The sequence below is a fragment of the Calliphora vicina genome, chromosome 4 (assembly GCF_958450345.1).
Source record: "Calliphora vicina chromosome 4, idCalVici1.1, whole genome shotgun sequence".
NCBI classification, from domain to species: Eukaryota; Metazoa; Arthropoda; class Insecta; order Diptera; family Calliphoridae; genus Calliphora; species Calliphora vicina.
In genome coordinates, this window is record NC_088783.1 from 74,050,548 (window position 1) to 74,070,398 (window position 19,851).

The 19,851-nt window shown below is 30.0% G+C and overlaps 1 protein-coding gene across 1 annotated transcript in view; it reads right to left on the bottom strand.

Annotated features, from left to right (window-relative positions):
* Positions 1–5,358: 5,358 nt before the first annotated feature.
* The window catches only part of dpr14 (defective proboscis extension response 14), a 175,712-nt gene continuing 161,219 nt past the window's right edge, over positions 5,359–19,851 (bottom strand). The window contains exons 6-7 of the mRNA XM_065509806.1: positions 12,114–12,250; positions 5,359–5,543 (exon numbers count right to left, since the gene is read on the bottom strand). Of these exons, the coding sequence (XP_065365878.1) occupies positions 5,440–5,543; positions 12,114–12,250 (241 nt within the window). The 3' untranslated portion in view covers positions 5,359–5,439. The remainder of the gene's footprint in view (positions 5,544–12,113; positions 12,251–19,851) is intronic.

The following is a 19,851-nucleotide window of genomic DNA, read 5'->3' on the forward strand; positions in this document are numbered from 1 at the left end:
AATCTCAAATGTTCTAAATTAAATATCAGTTCCCTATTCTATAGGTGTGAGATATCTCTGTCCAGACTTCTTAAAAACTAACAATATGTATAACAGTTTCTTTGGTTGGTTGTGCTGCACTGATATTTAATTTAAACATTGCTTACTTTTTTCAATTCAATGTTGTTTGTTAACACATGATTTGTTGAAGGACATATTTTATTTAACTGAAGCAACTCTTGTTTCATAATAAATTTATCCCTTACAAATATGACCTTTCTTACTAACCCTAAATTTGTATCCGTTTCCTGTCAGTATTTTTGGCCATACCCTAGATTATCATACATAAGTGCCTAAAAAACATTTGTTTATTTTCCATACTTAAATTATATATAAGAATAATAAACCCCTTAGCCAGGAGCTTTTGAATTTGTTAAAAATTCCATTGTCATTTCCGTTTCCGCTAAGCCCATTCCACAAAGTATTTGCTACAGCTTTAACTATTGGCATAAATAATTTCGAAAATATGTGAACATTTTTAACGCATGATTGAATTTAAAAATAAATATGGAAATATGTATGGATAAAAATATGTACAGATAGATGTACTTAGTATAAATTTTTCATATTTAAATAAATATGCATACAATTTTTTGAAATTAAATAAATATTTAATAAATTTGTTGTCATATGTCAGCGAATGCGGCAGATTGTTGTTGTGTAGTGTTAGTGGAGTTTGTTGCTGTGTGTGTGTGTATTTTTTTTAAACAACAAGAACAATAGCACCCAGCAGTTCTAGGAGACAGTGCCGAACTAGTGATTTTACCCAGCATTTAGGGTGGGAACTAGTTACTTCAATAGCTAACTGACTAGTTAATTTTACACGTACATGTTCTAAGCAGTTGGTCAATTGACACTTTTTGTTTACAATGAGACTGTCTAATAGCTGGTCCAAAGTGGCCAACGCTTTGGATTCACATACTGGTTGAGAATTATATCAAAACAATTTGTTTAAAACCAGTTTGTACGAATTACTCACAAAACGTTTAAAGAGACTACACTCCAGATTACTTAGAGACACTTAAGTGACAATTGTCTTCACGCTAGATTACTTGGAATGTATAAAGTAACCAATTGTCTTCTCTCTGCACTACAAAGAGCACATACGAGTCAAATGGCAAAAATGTACAATTACTGTCTTTAACCCGGCAATTCCCATACCCTCGCCAAAGGGAGAAACAATTTGTTTTTATTAAAAATACGTCTAGTTTACACTATAAATAAGTTTAAAATAAAAAAAAGATAGCTAGTTCCGATTTTATAGCGGGGTCACCAATAGGCGACACTGGGCAGAGAAAAAATAATTTTCTAAAAATACTACTGATATTGTTAGCCTGAATATCTAGCAGTATTTATTAAAAAAAATATTGTGGTACTTAACCGTTTGGCATTTTGATAACAACTTATTTATCATAAGACACACACCAGTATGTTAAAGTCAAAAACACTGCTTAAAGATTTTTAAAAATCCCCTAGTTAATAAGATTCTAGCGTTGCCAAAATAAAATCAGATATAAAACAGGATCTTGTCTGTATATAAATAATATCAATATTTATCAGTGATATTTGGTTCTATGTTTAAAACTACCGTTAATGTTTGTCACCTGTAGGTGACACTGGGAATTGCCGGGTTAAGGGTTACATTGACTACTTGCTTAACTGCTGGGCAACAATAATAAATATTTATTGTGGGACATTTGTTGGTATCATCAATTACAGTGTATGCATATGTATGAGTCAATATGTTTGTATGAGTGTGAGTGTTTGTATGGTTTTGATTCCTTTTTGCAATTATGTACGTGTTAGGACTTATTAATAATAACAACAACAACAACATAAATAACCACTACAACAAGAATATCAAACATAATCATAATAGTAATGATCATAATTATATTCGTATGTTGAATGGAATGAATAATCGAATAAATGAAAATATTTTTCAATACATACAAACAATACATATTATGCACACACATACCTACATATGTATGTACGCTCTTTCACATAATTCGTTTGTAATAACTATTAATATTGACATTTAATTTATAACTACACATATATTGTATAGTGAGGCAGGAAAGTCTTCGAATATGGAAATAAATTGTATTATTCACATTTGTTTGCACGATATATGATAGTTTTCTGTTATTGACTTTTTATTTTCTTTCAAAATATAAGAACCCCAGAATATTTTTAGAACTTGTTCCAAGATCACTAGTTCATAGAAGCAACTCTACTAAAAGCCGTTCTGTGTAACATTATTTTTAAGTAATTAAAATTAGTTCCGAGGGAGACAATTTCTAGCAAAAGTCATAGATTTGAGAACTGCTTACATATAAGTTCCAAGGAAGGACTACGGGCTTCGTAAAGCCTCCGTATAACTGGATCCGAAGCTAACAATTCCAAACAAAACTCATTTTTCCCAACGCTAGAATGAGTACTGCCTAGAACTAGTTCAGAAACTAATACAGATTTTCTTGGGAACAAATAGTAATTTATTACGTTTTCGACGATTTGCAGAAAACATTTCCTGGAAAGGAATGTAGTTTTCATCAATCTAGCAACGTCTCTTTCACAATCTAGCAATTCAAGAATTACTATGGATTAACGAATTGTTTTAAAAGAAGAAAAGTTCCAAGGAAGGAGTACGGGCTTCGTAACGCTTCCGCACAACTTGATCCGAAGCTAACAAATCCAAACTAGAATGACTAATGCATATATTCATGCGTTCTAGAACTAGTTGTAGAACTATTACAGTTTTTCCAGTGAAAAAATAACAAATTTTTTTCCGTTTTCGACAATTTTTCGTAAAGAAATGTAGGTTTCATCAATTAATTTGATAAGGTTAATTTATTTTTGTCAACCAACAAGTTTTGCTAAATTATTGAACCAAAGAAGATAAAAGTATAGGCTAATTACAAAAGTTTGATGACGTTTTTTATTTTAGCTTGACGAATTTAATTTCTCCTTGAATTCCACGAAGCGATTTTCACTTTACGAACATGATGGATTTCTTATTTAAACTGTTTCGAGATAAAACACAGGCAGGATGTGGAAATAATCCCACTTATAGAATTACTAAGATGATATGGCCTCAGATGGATGGAATTCGTAGATCGTACGAACTTGGTGATATGACTAGTGATACGACCATCATCGATCATTGCAGAATCTCTGTGCAGACTTGGATTACCATTCAATGGCATCAAAAGAGTATGAGAGGAAGAAGACGATACGAGTTATCACCTCACATGTCATTGCTCTATACTCGGAGTTATTAGGACATCGTTCTAGTTTTTCTGTTTTTTTGTGTGGTTTTTAATCATTTACAAAATGAATTGAATAACCTTTTCAATCGCTAATTTGTAATAGATTAGAACTGAGGAAAAATATAACGATTCAATATATTTTTGAATATTTGGCAGGATGTGGAAATTATCCGAATTATAGAATTATTAAGATGATATGGCCTCAGATGGATGGAATTCGTAGATCGTACGAACTTGGTGATATGACTAGTGATACGACCATCATCGATCACTGCAGAATCTGTGAGCAGACATGGATTTCCATTCAATGGCATCAAAAGAGTACGGGATGAAGAAGACGATACGATATATCGCCTCACATGTCATTGCTCTGTACTCGGAGTTCTTAGGACATCGTTCTAGTCTTTCTGGACTGTCGGTAGAACTTTTGTTTGATTTTTAATAATTTACAAAATTAATTGAAAAACCTTTTCAAACGCTAATTAATTATAACTGAAGAAAAATGTAATGGATGTGACATATAGACAAATTCAATGATTTTATAGTTAAATGAATATAGTATATATAATGAATTTTTAAAGGAATGAACTCATACGTTTGAAGTATTATGGAAATAAGCCTATGTATTAATACCTAATTAACGCTTTAATTGAATGAATATAATATCAAATTTAATTCTTTCAAAAGTTTTTGATAAGTACTGGAACCTGTAACTGGAAAAATTAGTGTTCTTACGAGAGCTGTTTCAATTGACTGCTAGTCGCCAAATGAAATCCAACTATTATAACTTTTCATATTGAAGCCTAAAATTATGCTATAAAATAAAACAAAAAAATCAACAAGTATTTATTTCAACTGTACATAACATTTTCATATCAACGCCTAAAGTTATACTATAAAATAAAACAGAAAATCAACAGGTATTTATATAAAAGAGATTGGCTTTAGAAAAATTTAATAAATATAAAAAATTTCAACCGATTTTAACAAAAGAAGACTTATTTTGTTTAAAATAAAGTATTTTTATAAATGTGCAAACAAATATTTAGTATTTTAAGAAAAAAAGCTAAAAAACTGACATCAAAGTATAAAAATCGAAACGGATAAAAATGTTTAGAACTATCACTTTAAACATAATTTCGAAAGTGAATATAGTTGAAAGGTTAAATGTTTCTCTTTTACAAAACAAGTTGAAAATAATAAATTGTCAAACAATTTTAAGAGCTACAAGGTTTTAGTGCCCGAAATAACCTTAAAATATATTTTTTCAAAACAACTCAAAATTTTAAGTGTGTATGAAATCTTTCAAAAACTCAAATAGTCTTTAACAAGGCCTAGAACACTAGGTAATTTCTTAAACAGTATGAAACAATTTATATTTTGTAACACACGGATCAGAGGATATCGACCAATTTATATGTAGTTAACTATGTTACAGTGTAACTAAGAGTCAATAAGTCCGTGACTTCTTGAATGAAATACAGGTTTTTGGATAAAAAATTAATTGTTAAAATTTTGACAGGAGTCAACTGATAGATGCTTGTTGACAGGAGCAGTGTTGTCCTTTCAGTTAAGAGCTGAAAAAGTCCCGGACTTATTGACCGGCCATAGTAAAATAAATTATGTATATAAGAAGTGTTTCATACATTTCTTGACCCACTGTACACAACATTACCATATTTAAGTATGTGCCTGTGAATATGTTTGAGTGAATGTATTTTAAATTATATGAATTTAGTTAAATTTGTTTGTATGTATTTTGCATAGTTTAGAGTTAATAATGGAAACTACACAAATATACATACATGAATATATGTAAATGTGTTTATGTATGTAAATATGTAATTTTAAATTGTACATTTACCCAATAATAATTACAATAATAATTATAATGACATGTTAGTAATCTCTGTCTCTGTACGTTGTTTGTTCTTAAATAATTTTCGTTTATACTATTTTAACATATTTTACATATTTAACATAAGTATATGTATGTACTTATGTTGGTTTGTTTGTATTTGTATGTATGTATCTATGTATGTATGTATGCAGTCGTACTTACTAAAATATTAATATTAATTATCTAATAGACACATTGGTTATTTCTCTTTAATAGTATTTAGTATCGTCATCGTTGACATACAACTACAATAAATACTACAAATAACACAACCGAGAGTATTGGGTTCACCGATGAACCTGATGCATGCTGCATGGCAGCTGGTTCTTCACCTGTAAAAGATAGAACAAACACACAATATTTAATTAGTTATATTCACAGAATTCAATTAATTTAAATACATTTGCGGGTTTTGATCAAAATTGAGGTTATTGAAATTAAGTTGTGTGTCTTAAATAAGTTAAATCTACTTATTAATAGAAAATTATATTATGTGTAAAGACACATGTAAATCATTAGGGTTTTTTTTGGTATGTAAAATTTTTGTTAAGGAATTTTAAGGAGAGCAGTTCGGATAATTGTGACACTTGATATAATAATACAACTCTTAAAAATAGAGACAAATTTACCATTATGTATCCTAGGACATGTTTAAAGGAAATATAAGGGAGGATCCATGTGAAAGCGGACAGCAGTCAGATTTTCCATCTTCGATTTTAATGAAATTTACCACATATATAATATATCCATTATGTTTCTCATACCAGTGACTAAATTTTGATATGAAAAAATATTTATATGAAAAAACGTACTTTTACGTTTTTCTTTATAACTCCTGAACTAATCGAGTCTCCATCGAAATTTTTTTGCACGAATATAGTAGAAAGTTTAGGTCTCGTCATACAGTGCACTATGGTCCCAAATCGATTTTTTTTGGCAAAAATTCAATTTTTTTATTTTAAAATTGTTAAAAATTAATTTATTTTCCTAAAGACAATACTCCAAGCTATCAAGAAAATATATTTAAAAAAACAGTTGACAACACTGCTGGTCTGCTAGGCTTTCAAAGTTGAAACTTTAAACACGTATGCTTAAATAAGTGTTAAAACGGTATTACAATTGTATAACGAGCAAACCTTAAAAAATAAAGTTATAAAGTATTTCAAAAATGGCAAATGTAGCCCAAGTTAAGTAGTTTTATGGCAAATTTTTGAATTGTATTTTTGTTGAGTCCTTGTCATAATTCTTGATATTGTGATTGTGTAGTTTTATAGTCTCGCCATAACCTATAAGTTCCGTGGACCAAAAGTTGTGTTTGGGCACGAACTTGCACGTTTAAATGTGGAAGTGTTCGCCAAAGTGTGTATTTTGAGTGTATATTCATATCTCGCCACCATTTTTCAGCAAACACCCACAATTGTCATTTTATTTTAGCACAATTTTTGATTACCCTACCGTAATGCTTTCGGATTGGACAACTAACGGGCGCAAATATGATGTACTAATAGAGATGGTTCTTTAAAAAAATCAATAAAAATCTGAATATTAACAAAAAAATCAAATAAAACATATATATATAATTTTCTTTTACATATAAAAAAAGAGTTCAGTTTGGATACCTTCCCATTTAGTGGGCGTAGAGTGTGGGCGTGGTCCAATTGAATATTTTTTGTTAAAATTTATTTATATGCCATGGACATTAAATGTGCTGAAATTAAAAGCTCTGACATGATTATTTTAATTTATGCCATAAAAACTGGATTTGAAACCATAGTGCAGTGTTCTCTATTAATTTTTAACTCCGTGTTCTTTGATATATTGAAAAATATACTCCGAAAATTGACCTTTAACCTTTTGGAAGTAAACAATTTTATTCACACCATTGGCTTTAAAATGGAATCAAAAATTATGTTGGACTTTGAGTAGTAAAATTGTTATATATTTACGAAAACAAGGGAAAACTTTGCGCGAAATCGATCAAGTAGTTGAACATACTCACTCCTCCATCCAGAGAGTGATAAACAATTTTAAAAATACTGGAATTTTTGTCTCAAAGCCTCGTTCTGGTCGTCCACCAAAATTAACTGAACGCGAAAAAGAGGGTTATAATGCAATCTGTGAAGGAAAACCCCAGATTTACTGTATCGAAAATGGCTGAAAACTTAATTTCACAATTTAATAAATATGTGTCCAAAGACACTGTGCTCAGAATTTTGAAAAAGGCCAACTATAGAAGCCATGTAGCAAGGAAAAAGCCGCCAGTTTTTATAGTTAATAGACGAAAACGAATTGCTTTTACTAAAGAACACATAAATATGCCTCCAGAGTTCTGGAAAAATGTTCTGTTCACGGATGAATGCAAGTACTGCATCTTCGGCATAAAAGACCGTCAGTTTGTTTGGAGAAAGCCTTGTACAGAGCTTAGTCCCAAAAATTTAAAACCAACAGTTAAGCATGGTGGTGGTGCAGTGATGCTAGGCGTGGGAAATTTAGAATTTATTCCATCGACAATGGATCATACACATAGAAAACAGATTCGTGCTAGCAACCGAATTTGTTGCCAATCGAATGGTTCTATCTTAGTGACCGAATTTTACAGTTATGGCTACAGTATTTTGGAAGGGATAACTAAAGTTCGGTTGCTTCAACTGAAATTCTTCTTTATCAACTGACTTTCTATTGGTAGAACTGACAAATTCTATGTGTGCTACCGAATCATTCCATTGGCAACAAATTCGGTTGCTATCACGAATCTGTTTTCTCTGTGTACGGTCTATTTAGACATTCTAATGAAAAATCTTACCTAAAGTGTTAGCAAATTGGGCATTGAAGATGATTATATATTCCTGCAAGACAACGACCCAAAGCACAAGGCTTTGATAGTTGTTTAATAAAACAAAAACAATTGAAAACTCCTCCGCAGTCACCAGACCTAAATCCCATAGAAAATTTATGGGATTTGCTGGAGTGAAAAATACGAAACCATTTAATAACATTAAAGGAAATGCTTCAAACAGTATGAACAGTAGGAATGTAGAAATATTAGTTCCAAATACACCGAAAAACTGGTTTCATCAATGACAAAACGCCTTCATAATGTTCTTGGTCCAAATAATTATTAAAATACAGTTTAATTTATAAAAATCAGTAATATTTTAATTTTTTTTTATGTACGCAAACTTTTGCCTACATGCGGAGTTGATTTTTTTTATGAATTGAATTCTTATAAGTTTTGTTGATACTTAAATATGCATTTTACAATGCAGTTGTGTTCTTAAATATTTAAGAGTTTTATATAAAAAATTTCAAATGAGTAGCGTTTATTTTTATATCCAAAATTAGAGTATACTTTTAATTTTCGTTCTTGTACGCAAACTTATGCGGCCAAGTGTATAATTGTAGCTAACTTTAACAAATTTTTCAATTTTCAAATCGCGATATTTATACCCTACACCATCATAGTGGGAGGGTATAATGCGTTTGTGCAGATGTTAAATATTGGTCTAACACCCACCTTAAAGTACCGATCGACTTAGAATCACTTTCTGAGTCGATTAAATGATGTCTGTCTGGCTGGCTGGTTGGCTGGCTGTCCATATAAACCTTCGGCGCAGAGTACAGGTCGCAATTTTGAAGATATTTTGATAAAATTTGGTACATATAATTTCTTCAGCATAAGGACCAAGAATATTGAAACTGGCTGAAATCGGTCCATTATTTCACCTAGCCCCCATACAAATGTCCTATCGAAATTGGACTTTATCGGTCATAAATGTTTAATTTATATATTATCTACACAAATTTCGCTCCAAATAAATTTTATATATACAAAATTCATGTCAATAAATTTTGTTACGATCGGTCCATAATTAGTCATAGCTCCCATATAGACCTGCTTCAGAAAATCACTTTAACGTGCATAAATCTCTTAAAAATGTTGGTATATACACAAAATTCAACACAAAAAACTTTCATATAGACATAAATCACACGACCTAATTTCATGGTGATCGGTCCATAATTGGTCATAGCCCCCATATAAGGCCCACTTCCGAAAATCACTCACGAATATAAATTATTGATATTTTAAAAGAAAAATGTTGTTGCTCATTTACTTGGTGTAGGGTATTATATGGTCGGGCTTGACCGACCATACTTTCTTACTTATTTTAAAATGGAATGGGGTTCAGATAAAAAAGTCAATGATTTGAGGAACTCTTTGGAACCGTAATATGTGTGGTAAATTTTATTAATATCGAAGATGTCAAATCCGAAAATAGCAGTTTTCGGTCCGTTTTGATATGGATCCTCCCATAAGGAAAATGTTTACTTGTTTGGGTAAATTTTGTAAAGCAAAACAAAATATATGTAAAAACTGTGATATGAATTTTTCTCAAATTTGGACAAATTTCGTCCATTTAATACATCTCTCAGCGCTCATATTTGCATAATTTAATTAATGCTAATTATTCAAAAACTTAAAATGTATAATGAGTAGCGTATTATATGATTTGTATGACCTAGACTATATCGAGCCCTTGGCCCCAAATAATCGTAAGCGACATTTTCAAATTTTTTTTATTGCAAAAATTAAAATTTTATTGACCGATTGGTGTTTTAGCGTTCTCAGAATATCAAAATTGTTAATAACATCAAAATTATAGGGGTAAGATTTCATTGTAAGTCAATGTTTACATTTTACAGTAAACGAATTTTATAGTAAGCGACACACAGTGGTATAGAAAAAACAAGTAAGAAAGTATGGTCGGTCAATCCCGACCATATAATACCCTACACTAAGTAAAAGAGCAAAAAAAAATTTCTTTTAAAATTTCAATAATTTATATTTTTGAGTGATTTTCGGAAGTGGGGTTATATGGAGGCTATGACCAATTATGGACCGATCACCATGAAATTAGGTCGTGTGATTTATGTCTATATTAAAGTTCACTATGTTGAATTTTGTGTGTTTACCAACATTTTTAAGCGATTTATGCACGTTAAAGTGATTTTCGGAAGCGGGTCTATATGGGAGCTATGACTAATTATGGACCGATCATAACAAAATTTGGTGACATGAATTTTGTTTATATAAAACTTATTTGGAGCGGAATTTGTGGAGATACATATATCAATTAAACATTTATGACCGATAAAGTCCAATTTCGGGAGGACATTCGTATGGGGGCTAGGTGAAATTGTGGACCGATTTCAGCCAGTTTCAATAGGCTTGGTCCTTGGGCCGAAAAAATAATATGTACCAAATTTGATCGAAATATCTTCAAAATTGCGACCTATACTCTGCGCACAAGGTTTACATGGACAGCCAGCCAGCCAGCCAGCCAACCAGACGGACGGACGGACGGACGGGCGGGCGGACATCGCTTAATCGAATCAGAAAGTGATTCTAAGTCGATCGGTATACTTTAAGGTGGGTGTTAGATTAATATTTTTGGGCGTTACAAACATCTGCACAAACGCATAATACCCTCCCCACTATGGTGGTGTAGGGTATAAAAAATGGAAATAAATCTGTAACTTCTAAATGGTTACATTGGTTTGAATGAAATTTCACATGCGCAAAGAAGAAGTGTTGTCGAGGTCAAGTTTTGAACGTGGACCTCATAGATCCACCAGGGGCACGACCAAGGTCCAAGGACCAGTAGGACTCCTCGGGTATGTTACATTTTTAAAATGATCCTATTTCTTCGTTTGAGTTCCTATTTCAAAAAAATTACACTTATAGAATCTTCACATCGAGCACTACAAAAAACCTCATCGTATTTGTCAATTATCTATTAAGCTTAGGAGGTATTCGCATTTGAAAATTATATTTTCAACATTTGTACCCGCCCTACTCCAGTTTTTTGATAGCAGCGTATCCAAATATTTCCCGATTTTCTCAAGTTTTCCTTTGATGGACTAACAACACACGTATGTGTCAAATAGAAAAATAATTGTTTAAAAATAATGACTAAGTCCAAAGTTATATGCATTTGAATTAAAAAAATTTTAAAATGGCGATTTTTCGCATATTTTTTGGCAAAAATTAACTTTTTTTCTTTTTAAGTTATCGCAAAAAATTTCTAAGAGGATGTGTAAGGAATTTATACTTTCTGAAAGCTAAGTTTTTTAAAATTTGTGTTTTGTCGCTTACGATAATTTGGTGCTAAGGGCTCGATATAATGATGGGGGAATTTTTAATAACCTGAAAATTCTCCCAACGATTTTTTAGTATTTTTATATTTTTAGAAAGATAATTCTTATAAATAAATCAGTTTTTCTTCAAATTCCCAAACTAGTTTTTCATAAATATTTAAAATTTCACACAAAACTTTGTGTTTAGCCTAATAATGATTATTTCTGTGAAATATATGTAAATACAAATCGTTGCCATTACCACATTATAAACATTACAATATTGTAATTACCCATTATAATATTTAAATAGATATTTGCTAGAAACAAGTATGTTTAGAGATTCCATATCATTTCAGAAATACTTTTAATGTGGTTACAAAAAACTCCATGGAATTTCTTAAACCAATATGCTTAGATATGCAATGTAAGGCATGCATGCATGTGCATGTTTTGCTTTAAATATTCAAAAAGCATACTGTACAGATGAAACATTTATTCGTTTAAGAGTTCGATACAGATTTAGATTAGTTTTGGTTGCACAAACCAAATGCAAAAATAACTGAAAAGAACAACAAAACGAAAAAACAAATATTGCACATTTCGATGTTTCAAATACTTGAATGTGGGTGTAAAACGAAATGTATCTATGTGTGTATATATGTTTGTAAAGATAAAAAAGTATGCTTTTGAAAGTGTGTTTGGGAATAAGTGTGTGAGTGTAGAAATACATACATAGATATTTATATACATAATATACATACCATTTAGAACATGTACCATAACAGTTCCAGTGATATCATTGCCAAGTATACATGAATAGTTTCCAGTATCATGACGATTCGCATTGGCTATATATAGACGACTAAAAGCACGTCCTGGTAGCATATCGGTTTTCACACTATTAACAAGAAAGATACAAGAAACAAGAAAAAAAAGAGTTTGAATAACAAGGAACAAATATAAGAACAACATGAATATATCAAAATACATACAAACAAAATGTTTTTATTTATAGTAGTTAGAGTATATTTGAGATTTGTTTAGAAGAAAACTTTATTCACTTTTTGATGAAATTTAATAAAAATGGGGAAAAAACTAAACATGAATGAATAGAAGAATAAGTGTAAGAAAAAAATAATACGATATGTAGGTATGTATGTATTTTTATAGGGCATTTGTAAAAGAGTCGTTATTTTGGAAAAATGTTGTCGGTGCTCCCGAGGTTTAAACTTGTTCTAAATCATCTAAAACCCAAATATTGAACATTTTAGCAATATCGAATAACGTTTAGTAGTTGTGACATTTATTTAAAATTTCGTGTCTTGAGTCAACAAAGTAGAAATATTTTCAAAAATATTTCAAAAATTATATATTAGCGGAAATCACTCTAATTTCAAATAACACACTTTATTTGCCACACCTTTATATAAATCCTCCCCAGTTCTAAATACAAATTCAATACACTTTATATAAGAGTAGATATATTTTTTGTGCAGTTTGTTTGTTTTCAATATTAGTTCAACATGAATGACCATGATATTCAAGGATTTTGTTGTTAGTTTATTCATATTTTTTTAATAAAATTTCTTAAAATAATACTACTACCACTACACATCTAAACATATGTACATACATATGTACATTAGGGATATAACTAATTTTGGAGAAATTTGTGGCATACCACCACGTGATGGCCAATGTTGTATAAGCAATGAAAATAATTTGTTTAGATCATTTCGAATCAAAAACATCACGCACCAACACCAATTTCTAAAATGCACCAATTTTTTTTTTCTCTGAAAATTTATATAAATAATTTCATATTTTTTTTTGCAAGTGTGATGGTTACTTCCCTTATTTAAAAATTGTATTTGGAAGTATGTCCGCGGTTGTTATTAAAATAAAATATATTGTATTTCAAAATAATTGAAAATATTGAATGAAAAACACAGTGTTTAAAAAGCTACGATAACTAACAAATTTTTAACTGTTGCTACAACTACTGCTTCAAAAAAGTGTATGTAGCGGTAGCAGTAGCATTTGTCTTTTTTCGTTTTCTTGTTTTTTTAAAACTACTGCTACCTTCAAAATATAAAACTCTTAACAGAGCAGTAGTAATAAAACATGAATTGTAAATGGAGTAGTAGCATAAAAATACAAATCATTGCTACTGCTCTATATCGAGTTTTAATTTTTAAGGTAGCAGTAAAGTAGCAGTTGATGCAGCAGTTAAGGTAGCAATAAAAGTAGTCAAAAAAGAAAATCTTCAGTCATAACACCAAAATTGACAGAATTAAACACTGTGTGTTGTTTTTGTTTTGAGAGAGTTTGAAAGAATTATTCGATTTTATTCGTCTAAGATGTTCGTGTTGCTAACAGAAAGATCGTGTTTTTTGTGTGTATAACAAAAAAGCCGAACTTTTGTTTACAACACGACCAACATACACAAATATACATTCACAACAACAACACATAATATAATTTTTTGGCTGAATATTTTTATTTTTGACTTATTTTATTGCTACCTCAACTGCTACTTAGCTGCTACTTCAACTGCTACTTAACTGCTAACTAGCAATAGAAAATAAATTACTCTGCTACTTTTAAATTTTTCTTTTATTAGTACTACTACAACTACTGCTACCAAAATGTGAAGGTAGCAGTAGTAGTACTAATTATTGACTCCGAGTTTTTATTAATTTTTTAACTAGACTACTTGTGTTTTTTCGTTGCTACTGCTACTTGTAGTCTAGTTTTTTAAACACTGGAAAAACATTATTGCGTTTGGTGAGTGAACTTTTTTAACAACCGCGAAAAAATAATACCGTGGTTTTTCATATTTTTTAAAGCTCTATTCGACTATACTATGCCAATTTGCATATTTGCAAAAAATGTCAATAGTTATATCCCTAATGTACATATATTAAAAACATAAATACATAGCGTCACCTAAAATGAAAAACAACGTATCATCAAAAAATTCGAAAATGATTTTATTATTGATTACGATTCACAAAATTAAACCATGAAAAATAATCAAGTTATAACCAAAATTTAAAATAAATTATCATCAAGTGCACGATTTTCTTAAACAAAATGACGTAATGTTTTGAGTAATTAATTAATAAATAGTAAAATTGGTTGAAATCAGTTCATTATTTCACCTACCCCCCATAAAAATGTCCTCTCGAAATTGGACTTTATCCGTGATAAATGTTTAATTCATATAGATATTTGAAAAAGTTAGAAGTTCACCCTAACCCACTTGCACGATCATTAATGAGAAGTAATGGCTACATCCGACTAAGAAGAAGGAATCCAACAGACCTGCGCTGATGATAGGATCTATAAATTCAACATCATTTTTGGTCCAACTGTGGTGGGACGTAAATAAAAATTAATATTTAGATTTAAGATTTCAACAAATTATTGATAGTTCACATTATTTTGTGAAGATACAATAAATTAATTATGAAAAAAAAAATATAGATATCTACACAAATTTTGCTCCAAATAAGTTTTATATATCGCACTGGTTTCTCTAAAGAGCGTCAACTCAAAATTATCCAATTTTCACTTTTTGCAAGAAATCGATACGCAGTGGTCATATCTACTCACTGTAAAAATCTGCTATCATTTTCTATACTCTTTCGCCAAAAAATTCAGTTGTATTCGTACAGTTGTTTCATAGTAATTTATTGAAAAAAAATAGTTTTTTGGTTCTACTGAACATTTTAAAATTTTGAGTGGACGCTCTTTAGAGGAACCAGTGCGATATACAGAATAAATTAGGGTATTTTCCTATAAACGCACTTTAATTTATGGGCCACTGTAGCATTACTAATAATGTGTGGATGAACCTTTGTTATGGATTGTTTCAAAAATACGGCCTGGCATTGATTCCACTAATTTTTTAAGCAGATTGGAATCAATTTCCTCCCAGACTTGATTAATTCTTAGTTTCGGCTCTGTCACAGTCACTATGCTTTCATTCTGGGCATTATTTGCATAAACTTTACGGGCAATGTATCCGCACAAGTTCTCCATTGGGTTTAAGTCCGGACTACAAGCCGGCCAGTTCAACAGAGGAAGGCTATGTTCATTAAACCAAGATTTCGATTGCTTAGAAACATGGATTGCAGCATTATCTTGTTGGGACTTACCAACTGCAGAAAACGCTGACCAAACTATAACACTGCCACTACCGAAATTACGTTTTGACATCCGAACACCGTTTGATCTCAAATCGTGCCAATAGCATGAGTATGAGTCAGGACCCAGTATGCAAAATGATTCGAAGTTATGTCGAAAATGAATCATTTTTTCGTAAAATTTTATCGATATCGACTTCGATATAATGTCGAGAATGTGCGTGTTTTCCTAAGTAGAGTGCAGAGCGATAAAGAGTCGAAAATAATTTATTATTCTGATTCTAATTTTTATCGATATACTATACCTTTTTCGGTATTAAAAATGTTCTAAATTGATTCGATTTCGATTAAATATATGAACAATTTCGTATACTTTATACCATCGAGCAATTTCTTCTTGAAATAATGCATATTCAATACCTTTATTATTATCCTATAATGTTGCGTTAGATGTGTTTTCATTTTCAAATGCAATAAACTCTGCACATATTTCTGATGTTTGCTGATTATGAGATTCGAATTGTCAAAAACAACATCAATAATTGGCTGCGCTTTTCTTTTAAGACGTCTTTGATCCATTTCTCGTGTTAAACTATATTTTTATGAATATATTATTGATAGAATAAGAAATAAAATTTTATTTTCTCACAAAATGACAAAAGAATAATATGTATGTATATGAATTTGTCAATTTGTGCAAAAATAAAATTTGACATTAAAAAAAAACTCGAACATTATTCGCCATTTCTATAAAATATTAAAATACGATATTCTAAAAAATGTAGATTGGATAGAGCATCATAATAAATTCATATATTTCATATATTTTCTTGCGAATTTTAGACGGTTTTCTTTATGTTGCTTGTGGAATTCAATTTGTTGCGGGTTGCTTCTTGTCTTATTAGATTAAGTTGTCTTCTTGTTAGTTTTGTATTTCTCTTTGTAGGTTTGCGAACTCCATAATTTTGAACTTTCTTCAAGAAATTTCGCTCCACACTTTCTGAACGATCGATTTTACGTCCAATTTCTCTATTGGAACATCCTTGGTTGTGAAAAAATTTAATTTGAATCTTTTCTTGATCCGACAAAAAAGTTCCCTTGGGTATCTTTAAAAGTGATGAAATTTATTGATTCAAATAGAAAAAGTCGCAGTAAATTGAGATGTTACTATTAGAAACGTACCTTTGGTTAAAAAAAACTAAAATTGATAATATTTTTTTTTTGGTAGCTTTTTTAAAAACAAATTTCACGTCTGCGTTTATACGAATCTTCCACTTAAAATAGCACCAAGAACATTTGATAGCATAATTAAGGCAAACAAAAAGAATAAGAAAAAAAATACTAAATTTCTTTCAAAAAGTACGGTTAAGTTGTCTCTCATTAAAAAAAGTTAAATTTTGCATTTGGATGAGAACAACAAAGATATAACAAAAATACAGAAACAAATTAAGTGCGTTTATAGGAATATGCACCAGTGTAGACATAAATAACAATAACATTTCTGATGATCGGTCCATAATTAGTCATAGCTCCCATATAAAGGATTTAATGAAGAACTTTTTTTTAGTTTAAATAAGAAGTTGTTAGTAATTAAAATTAAAACAAGTAAGAGAGCTAATTAGGCCTTCACCAAATTATACTTCAAAATACAAATTTTAAATATTTTTAGGTAAATAAAATTTGTTTTTTTCAAAGATGTTTTTTTAATTTTTCGTAAAATTTTTTTTTTATAAATGTTAATTAATTTAAAATTTTTTTGTTTTGTGAACAAAAATTCGGGTTGAAAATATTTTTTCCGATTTTGACACATTGTAGTAGGTCCACCTTACTATGGTCTAATATACGTAGTTGCAAAGGTCTTTGAAATATCTATCATTAGATATTCATATTGTCAATATTAATGACTTAGTAATCCAGATATAGGTCAAAAATAGAGGTTGTCCTGGTTTTTTCCTCATATATCAGCCATTTGTGGACCGATTTTCTCGATTTTATATAGTAACCGATCCGGAAGAATTCCGGAAACTTCTCGAAAGCATATCTGTCAGAATTATTGAAGATTTGGATCCCGAAGATATCTGGGGTCTTCATAAATTTGATTTCAACAGACAGACGGAAATGGCTTAATCGACTCCGCTATCTATAAGGATCCAGATTATATATACTTTATAGGGTCGGAAAATTTTCACGAAGGTGAAGGGTATAACAAGAATGAATTGTCTCATATCCACAGTAAAACTAGTACTGACGTAAATGAGTTCTAAAACTATTTGTGGAACTTATACACTAAATACTAGGAACAATTATTAAAGAAGAATCGTCGTTTTTGTCGCATTAAGTAATTGCAATTATTCGAATAACTGAAGGATCTAAAAGTTTAGTTCGAGTGTGAATGTGTAGTTTTGCAATATGTGTGTCTGCTGTATTTTGTACTGCATGTCGTATGAGTGATGGTGATTATTGATTCACACGTATACGTCATGTAATTTTTGTTTTTAAATCCTACACTGCACACTACCATAGGTGAGGTAAGTGTGTGCTGAGGTTTGTAACTCAGAACTCTTAAATATTGTCTGTCCGTTTGTCTGCAAAACAGTCTGCAATGTTACAATGTTGAAGCTACTTTAATAAAATTAGCGAACAAAACTGTGCTCATGGAAATCAACTTAAATAAGTTTATTTTTCTAAGCCTGAAAAAAACTACCAAATTTTGTGTTAATCGGTGTATAGCATATAAATCCCTTATGTCTGATAGTATCGAGAAACAAATTACCAGAATAAAGTTTTTTAGTAATTAATGTAGGAAATTTTACGGTCATGCTTGCCCAATTAAACTCTCTCACAAGTTTCTTGTTATTTTTTACTTCGACATATAAAAATATTTAAAATATCTGTGTGCTTATGCACACAAGCAAGTGGGTATTTTTTTTTTATTTTCTTTCTCACTATACATTTCACATATTAAATTGATTGGATTCTGTTCAAATTGAGTTGGTATTCAATATTTCAGAAAATATTTTACATGATTTATTTATGCTTTCAACAGTAGAAAAAAGAAAAATGTATTGAACTTTTAAAGAGTTCAAAATCAAACTGAAGGATTTTTAAAAGTGATTGACAATTTTGTAACAGGTTTGCTTTAAGATGGATAAGAAAATTTTATGGAAAAATAAAGAATTATTTTTAGAAATACATACTGTTCAATTTTCTTAAGTTTTACATAAAATCAAAGAAATTCTGGAATGTTTGGAATTTTTCATACAAAAAAATTTTAATAGTTTTTTTTTTTCTAAATTTCAGCATCCATTTTGTTAATTAATTATTGAAATTGTTTAATTTTGTGGTTTAAATATTCTATTTTAAAATTATTTATTTTGTTAACTACCTTTTTATGCCAAATAAATTGGTCTTTAACCCAAAATGTTTAGTATAACCCCCATTAAAACATTGATATGTAGGCCTCAAATATTTAATTTGAAAAACATTACATTTGTAATAACATGTATATGCGTGTCTGTATGCTTGTCTTTATATATAAAATTGATGTAAATAACAAAATAACAAAGTAAAGTGTTTATAATTATAAAATAAAATTTAGATTTATTCTCTTTAACTGTATTCTAATTTGACATGTTATACAGATGTCATGTTATCCTGTTTTTGTTTTTTGTGTCTGTGTTAAATATACAATTTACATAGGACATTCTACCTACATAATAAAAATTGTGTACTATTAAATGTTTATGTATGCATAGAATATTAAATATATAATCATAGATATACATACAACGATACATTTTACAAAGTTTTATTTGCTTAATATGCAAACATACTAAGTCCATTTTCACAAATTTTACAGGAGATACAAAAAAACTTTCTCAAATCTTATGTTTTAAATATTCTAGAAATCTATTAATGGAGTTTTATCAAGATTAGTGGTATGATTTGTAATGATCAATAAGTGACTTAGAAGTAATTTTTTGTGACTTAGCTCATTTTCTTTATAGTGCCCTAAGTATTTTCTTATTTAATGTTCTATTTAATTATTGAATCTGCATTTAATTAGGACTAACAAAAATATAAAAATTTTAAAAACTATAAATACTCTAGAGTGGTGATAGCCCTCTCGTGATAGGCCTCTCGTGTTAGAGTGAGCTTTCTTATAAGCTGTTTCGGATGACGTTGTAATTCAAGTACATATTTATTTCTCTCGAATTTTTGCAAACTCGTCCTTTACCAGTGGCACTTTTAAGTCATTATGGAGTTTTCATTACTTATCATGCTGCTCTCGTCATTGACATAAGTATCGTATATTGGGCCTTCTTTATTAGATCAATACTAGTGTTAC